Below are 7,885 nucleotides of genomic sequence, written 5' to 3'. Positions count from 1 at the left end.
GGAAGGAAGGAAGGAAGGAAGGAAGGAAGGAAGGAAGGAAGGAAGGAGGGAGGAAAGGAGGGAGGGAGGGAGGGAGGGGAAAGGAATGGAAAAGCAAGCAAGCAAACTTTTAATCAGGTAGTGTCTAGCAATTCTTTAAAATCTAATCAATCACAATTACTTAAATTATTTAAATTCTACGACACTGCAACTTTATAAACATTCCAAGAACTGAGTATCTACCCATTGAATTTTGCTTTGTAGATAAATACTGAATCTGTAGCTAAATAAACCGTTCTAAAAATTCATTAAGTATTTAATAAAAGCTGGGTGGTGGCGGTGCACGCCTGTAATCCCAGCACTCAGGGAGGCAGAGGCAGGCGGATCTCTCTGAGGTTAGTCAGCTCTACAAAGTGAGTCTGGAACAGCCAGGGCTACAGTGAGGAACCTCATCTCAAAAAAAAAGCAAAAAATGACAACAACAACCAAAAGGATTTAATAAGAAAGTAAAGCAGTCTGTAAGTGTGTAAGAACGGAACTCACAGGCATTGCACGTGAAGCCACGTGCAGCCGTGTGCTGGTCAGCAAAGTGCTTGCACCTGCAGCGGATGGGCTGGGTGCCATTCAGAGGGACGTAGTGGTAAGCCTGACACCGGCACCTCGGCACTTGGCAAGGCAGGTCGATGGGGCGCTCCTGGGGAACTGTTTCAAAGTCAGTCTTATGCTGTTTATACCTTTAAAACACAAAAACACAGCTCGGATATTGTCAAACATTACAATTTATCGTTACTAGATGCACACGTAATTATTTTGATTCTGTTTTATCTTCATATTTGCTTTAATGAGGTAAAATAAACACTCCCACCCACGTGCGCATTTCTCTCAGCTTTGGTCAGTAATCTTCACTTTTTTTTTGGATTTTAATTTTTGGTTATTTAAAAAGTTTCACAACCATATAAAGAAATATAATTCCCTTAAAATACTTGTCATTGCAGTTCTTTAGTCTGGGTGCATATCCGCAGTGACTGAAAACGTTCCTTTTATGGGGACTGTGCTAGAAATCAAACCCAAGGCACCATGTATGCTGAGCAAATGGTCCACTACTAACTTATAGCCAGCCATACAAAACAGCTCTTTATAAACATGCTTTCTCTCAAGTCGGGTGTGGCAGTATCCCCCTCTGAGCTCGGCATTCAGAAGGCGGAGGCAGGAAGATCATGAGTGTGAGGCCAGCCTGGGCTATACAGCAAGACCCTGGCAAAAAACTAAAGTGTGATGGGATTGGCGAGAGGGTAAAGGTGTTTGCTGCCAATCTGATGACCATATTTTGATACCGACAACCTATATGGGGAGAGGAGCGAACCACCTCCTTTAATTATCCTCTGCACATCCACACTGTGTCCTGACAGGCCTGTGTCCTCATGCTCTCTCTTTCTGTGTGTCTGTCTGTCTGTCTCTATCTATCTATCTCTCTCCCTCTCGCTTGCTCCCGCTCTTCCTGCCTCTGTCTCTCTCACACACACGTACACATACTTGGTAAAATTATATAAAATTCCACACAGCAAGAAAACTAAAGGCCTATGAGAGGCCTCAGCAGGTAAAGGCTCTTCTTGCTGCCAAGCCTAACGCCCTGAGTTTGATCCTCTGGACCCATTGACCTCCACCCTCTCTTTAGAAAGAAACTTTTATAGAATCACAATGCTACATATAAAATACTTAAACACTGAAGTGGTTAAAGCCAAGGAAAGAACAGGAGCTGGAGCCCCCTCTTATGTAGCCTGCCTTTCTGCCTGGCACACCTCCGGGTCACACGGCTTCAAGAACAACAGTGAACACCATGGGACTAGCTGGAACACAGAGCAATTATTAAAAACTTGCCTTGAGATTCCTAATAGCCACATGCATACACATTTTCCGTGATTCACTTGTGAAAAAACAATGTTATATTTTCTGCTTACACAGAACATACAAGTAAATAACAATGCAACAAGAAAATTTCACAGATAAAATGAAAAGCACTATCAGCAGCAGGCTCTGGGCGCTGAGTGTTCTACTTTTCTACATATTTCCTGTGCCCTTAATAGCCAGGTTTCACTTTTATAAACAGAAAAAACATACGTTGGATAGGAATTTTATTAAGTGATGAATACTACAGAAAAATTTTCCTTGTCGTTGAATTGGATTGAGGGTCATTTTCAGGCTGCACAAACTCCACAGAGAATTAAATGTTCATTAAATGCTCACAAGCACAAATTACAAGACGACCACGAATTTGCCCAACCCCCTCAGTTTCAACAGATATCAACATGTAACCATCATCCTCCATTTCTCCATAGTGTTTTTAGTTATGGTTTCAAGGTAAGTTTAAAGCCAATCTATGTACATTACTCATCCTAGCAACTGCCTAACAACTTCTGGCAAACTGAAACTCTGTAAATAGCAACTAGACAAAGAGTCACTCAGAAGAGCCTCAGAGGCTGCTGTTGAAACAGGGTGGTTCTCCTTGAATGCATTCCTTAGACCGAAAAGCTAGACCTGGTCCCTAAATATGGGTACCAGGCTCAGTGGGTTTTCGTCTCGTACTTTTTGGGAAGCAGTTTGATCATGTTGATATTTCCTACTGTGAGATGATAGAGAAATTGGAAGGAATAGCACATGCATGACAAAATAAACAACAGACATTATGACTGGCCCCTCATATCCGTCCTCTGGGTAATGTTCTTGAACACAACTTGAAGTCAAAAGGATTTGCATTTTTGTTTGTTCAGGGTGTGGAGCCAGGTATGGTGGTGCATGCCTGTAATCCCAGCACCTGGGAGGCAGAAAAGTCATGAGTTTGAAGCTAGTTGAGGATTACACCCCAAGTTCCAGGCCAGCCTGGGCTAATGATGGGACCCTCTCTCCAAGAAATGAGCAAACAAATAGAGAATGAAAAACTCCAATCCAGCACTCCCTGAGGGTGGGGGGAGTGATTCCTACCTGAGGAGTGGGTCTACTGGTGGGCAAGCAGCCTGACTAGCATGGATCAGTGTGACACTGAGTGTCTACCAATCTAATAACAGGACCAGCAGAGGCTGCTTTCACCAGACTGAAAGACCCGCCGTCCTGTGTCACCAACGGCAAGACAAGAGCTGCTCATGGTGACAGACTGTGTTGAGTTTAACAGAGAAGGAAAGCTCGTCGTAGTTCTACTGCGCTACGTAAATGCCAGCATCACCTGTTTCTTGATCTTATTGCTGTTACGTAAAGAAGGAAGATATGTTTTTGCTGTAGTTTTAATTTTCTAGCCATCAGAAAAGAAGTGATAAAGTGGGTTGGAGAAGTGGCTCAGGCACAAACACTTCAAGACGCTGGCTCCCTGTGGCTCTCAGGTGGCTCACAGCCATTTGGAGCTCAGCTCCAGGCAGATCTGATGCCCCAGGCTTCAGCAGCCACCTGCACATACCCACCCAGACACACACACACACACACACACACACAATTTAAAAATAAAAAGTTAAAAAAAGATGATACAATATCTTACCTATGTGTACAAAAACAGGGTGTCTCTGGGCCAACAAGTTTACAATCCATTCCTGTTGGTGACCGCCAGCTCACAAACAGTCTGTTCTGTAAACGCATGGGTAAAACTTTCTTCTTGTATTCTTCATATTCTTCAGGAGTAAAAAGTTTCCCTCCATCATCCTCACCAACAATTCTACAACAACAACAAGCATTGCTTTTAACCCTTGAGTATTTTCCAGGCCAAAAATACCAAACTCTAAAATTAAATTATTCTTGTATATTTAAATAAAAAGTGGCTTTGACTTTGGGTTTTTGACTTTGAATGCAAATACACAGCCAAATTTCAAACAGTAACAATACAACTTTTGCTTCTGATGGAGTTCGGCATGTACAAGCAGAGATGCCATTCCCACCATCCCGAATATTCTTCCCTCATTCCAGGAGCCTCCTTCTCTGCCTTGAGAGAAGGGACATATTTCTCTCTGAAGATTCAACAGCCCAGAGAAGAATGTACACAAACAGGCCTTCCTAAGTTCCCTGGTTCATTAGGTCATACTGTCTTGTCCTATGGTCATTTTTCTCCATGGCTGCGCACTATTCAACAGACCTCAGCATGAAGGTACAGGATTTCCTGTGTGTTTATTTTCTTCCACTCCCACTCTGTGTAAAACTTGGCTCTGTAAGCTTTTCCCTGGTCACCCTTCCTTTTTAAAACACGACTTTACTGATTGTGGTTCAACTGGGAAATATCTCCCACAGGTTCTCGTATCTGAACACTTGGTCCCCAGGTGACTTGGTCCCCAGGTGGTGGTGCTGTTTGGTGAGGTTAGGGGACCATTAGGAGGTGCAGCCTTGCTGGAGGACGTCCACTACTCAGGGGCAGCTTTCAGAGACCATAGCTTTCTCCACTTCCTGCTCTCTCCCTACTCTGCTTCCTGTGTGAAGACAAAGCATGGTCAGCCATCTTCCCGTCTTGCCACCACGCCACTCCTGCCCATCTGGAGCCATTTCTTTTGACCATGGTATTTCATCACGGCAACAGAGAAGTAGCTGCACACATATCAAGGTTTGCCAGTGGAGAATCATCACATACCCACGTCAATGTCTCCTTTAATTCTGAAACAAACATTCATTCTTCTCATTAAAAGCTAGAGCCCAAGCCAGATGGGGTTTCACTCCTGGAATCCCGTCTAAAAAGGCTGAGGCAGGAAGACGAGCTGGAGGCCAGACTGGACTACACAGCAAGACCCTGTCTCAAGAAAATAAAAATCTTGAGCTTAAACTGCTAAAAATTATGTTTTCATCCTTTAAAAACAGTACCTAAAATTAAAAATACATCAATGTAGAAGCCAGCATAACTGCTTGCCATACCTGACCTCTGACCTATGGACAGAAGCTGAAGGTCATGTGATCTCTGAAAACATGCTTTGATTTACACAAGCTCAAACTCATGGTATGTAGTGGGTGATCAGATGTTTCAAAGTGTAATTTGATTTTATGGGAAAAAAAACATCCTGCAGTATTTCTATGAGAAAAAATTTGCTTTGGGAGAATAAAGAAAAAAATACATTAAAAAAAGTAAAAAAAATTGCCAAAGTGGAAGAAATTTCTCTTTGAAAATATCTCCCTTTAATTCCCAGAAAGTGCTGTTTATAGAATGTTTTTTTTTGTACATTACACACTTTTTCATATTTTGAAGTAGCTAGTTGGAGTAGAAAATAGAAACCCAATTCATAAGCTATACAAGCAGCACAATCTTCCTTCTTGTTGTTTTTAAGTAAACTTTTAAAAACCTGCAAATATAATACAAGTCACACACTAAGATTAACCAGCCCCAAAGTCTATACATCTCACAGACTTTTGCAAAGTTAGAATGGCCATTCTGAAGCTTTACACTTACACTATTTAGTATATTTTATGCACTTATCCACCAAGAAAACAAACAAAAAAACTGCATGACAGTTAGAACTGGAAAGACAGTTCTGTATCTTCCTTCGCTGCGTGTGCCTGTTGCCTTCTTTCCGTTCTTCCCCTGTTGCTTATCCTTTTTTTTCTCCCCTTTATTTGCTTTGATTGTTCTCTCCTTTGCGTAAATACTCTAGATACACAATAGGTTTTTTTTGATGCACTTATTCTGAGATAAAGTTTTAATTACAGCCATCAAAGAATACCAGCAGGTACCAGAAAGAGTGAGGGATAAATGCAAACAGAACAGCTCAAACTTTATTGTATGTCCCCTGTCTCCAGGGCATCTTGCTCGCCTGCTGAACTGAGTTACTGAATCTGGGTAAGCCTGAGATCCTGTTTTTCTAGTAAGCCCCAGGTACCCCAACTTTTGACACTGAGTAGAAAGACTGTATACTCCCTCCCAGGTGTCTCCCACCAAAGGCAAGTCAAAATTCAAGGAAACTGGGGAAGCTTTTGTCTTGGCATTTTTTATGTTTGTTTGCAGAACCCAGGACTTTGCACTTAACTGGGCAATGGTTCTACCATTGCTACATCTCAGTCCTTCGTTTTTTCAGCAGCTTCTCTCTATGTGGTTTAAACGGACCTTGAACTCACTACCCTCTCAGACAATGCCTCAGGGCTGAAATTACAGGCCTGGGCCCTGACAGTAGGAAGGTTTGTTTCTAACAGTGATCATTTTCAAAGCCTCCCCCATATATAACCTTTTTAAATCTAGGAGCCCAAGTCCTCATGTTTCTCAGAATTTGTTGACGGTAAAGAACATGATGATCTCTCCTAAATGGACATGTTCCATGATATTTATACTTGCAAAGGTCACCTTCCACAGGCCCGTCCCTAGCATTTCCTGGACAAGAGAAGAGTGAAAGTTTAAGGAAAAGCCAGAGAGCAAAACCAGCGAAGCCAGCCCTGCTCTGGGTGAGAGGGAAGTATGTGGTGAATGCGAGGACTGTGTGCTGGTTAGGTTTACGTCAACTCAACACAAGCCAGAGTCAGACAGACCTCGCTCCCCGCTCGTGAGATTGGCCTGTGGGCAAGCCTGTGGTTTGACTGCAGACTGACTTAAGAGAGCCCAGCTCACTATGGGCAGTGCCACTCCTGGGCGGTGCCTACAGTGCTATTATAAGCAAGCAGGCTGAGCCTGCCACCAGCAGCAAAGCAGTAAAGCATCTGCCCCTGCCCTGTCCTCCTCGGGAAATGGAGCACGAGGTACATGCTGAAAGAAACCCTTTTCTCCTCAAGCTGTTTTTGATTGTGATGTTTTATCACAGCAATAGAAACCTAAGACGGACTAATCAAGCTGTTCCTTCTTGCTTTTCCTTTTAAGACTCTTCAGACAGTTCTAAACATTACCCAAAACTACGCTAGTGGGGCAGTATGCCTAGACACCCTTGGACGACCTGGGAGAAGCTCCATACATTTGGCCTTTCCTTCATCGTCTTGCCAAGTCGTCTGCAGCCCCTATTCTCCCCAGTTTCCCAACAGTCAAAAAGAAACCTTTCTTAGGAGATACGGACCGGAGGCAGAGGCATCAGCCTTTGTGCGACCTCCAGTCAAAGGAGCAAGCAGCTGTGTCCCCAGCTTTGGGAGAGGAGTCTCAGAAACTCAGCCCTAAACCACCCCCCTGGGCTTGGAGGCATTCCCCAGTTTACGCCTTACCCATCACTGAATTAATGTGCACATTGACGTCTATTCACTTTTATAGGCCCCAAGTGATCAATATGTAATTCTTCAATTGTCACCAAGAGAAATAAAAAAGGACCCATTATAGAGGTAGTTAATCACCCCTTTTGGCAAGGGAGACTCAGAAGAAATTCACTACAGAATAGAACCGTGTGTCATCATATTTAATTACAGAAGATGAAATGTGAAATTATTCCAGGCCTCTCGAACAGCCTAGGAACGGACTCCCGGAGCCCTACTGCGCTCTCCAGCCGGGTCCCTGTTCGTCCCGGGTGCTCCGATGACAGAGACCTAGACGGGAATCGGAGCCCGCCCCACGGAGCAGAGTAAGGCCTCACCTCCGGTATTCTAGGTACTCGTCCACCGCGGCCGCGCCACCGGGAGGCAACGTCAGCCGCTCCATGGCCGCGGGAAACGAAAGGAGCCCTTGCCTCGAGCCCTGAGTCCGCCCTACGGCTGCCAGGCAGGATCCGCCAGACCTGCGCGAGCACCAGCCATGCCACCAGAAACCGCCCAGCCTCGCCGGGACCCGCACGGCCACGCCCCCTAAGCCCCGCCCTCGGCCCAGGACACGCCCATCTGTCCCACCCACTTAGTTTCTCCTCCTCATTCCCGCCCTCGTCCCGCTAAGCTCCGCCCCCTTCCTCAGCTCCTCCCCAATAAGCCTGGCCTTCTCCCCCGGGCTCCGCCCTCTTAGCTCCGCCCTCGCCCCACCCCAGAGCCCCACCCCCCCCTAGCGCCACGCCCTGCTCCT

At 45.0% G+C, this 7,885-nt stretch overlaps 1 protein-coding gene across 2 annotated transcripts in view; it reads right to left on the bottom strand.

Moving 5' to 3' along the window:
- The window catches only part of Fam221a (family with sequence similarity 221 member A), a 21,559-nt gene extending 13,909 nt beyond the window's left edge, over positions 1–7,650 (bottom strand). For both annotated transcript variants that reach the window (XM_055611767.1, XM_055611768.1), the window contains exons 1-3: positions 7,470–7,650; positions 3,503–3,676; positions 523–713 (exon numbers count right to left, since the gene is read on the bottom strand). In XM_055611767.1, coding sequence (XP_055467742.1) covers positions 523–713; positions 3,503–3,676; positions 7,470–7,534 — 430 coding nt within the window. In that variant the 5' untranslated portion in view covers positions 7,535–7,650. The remainder of the gene's footprint in view (positions 1–522; positions 714–3,502; positions 3,677–7,469) is intronic.
- Between the last annotated feature and the right edge of the window lie 235 nt (positions 7,651–7,885).

This window comes from Psammomys obesus, unplaced genomic scaffold (genome assembly GCF_907164565.1).
Source record: "Psammomys obesus unplaced genomic scaffold, mPsaObe1.curated_primary_1811, whole genome shotgun sequence".
Lineage (NCBI taxonomy): Eukaryota > Metazoa > Chordata > Mammalia > Rodentia > Muridae > Psammomys > Psammomys obesus.
This window is presented reverse-complemented; position numbering and strand designations above follow the sequence as displayed.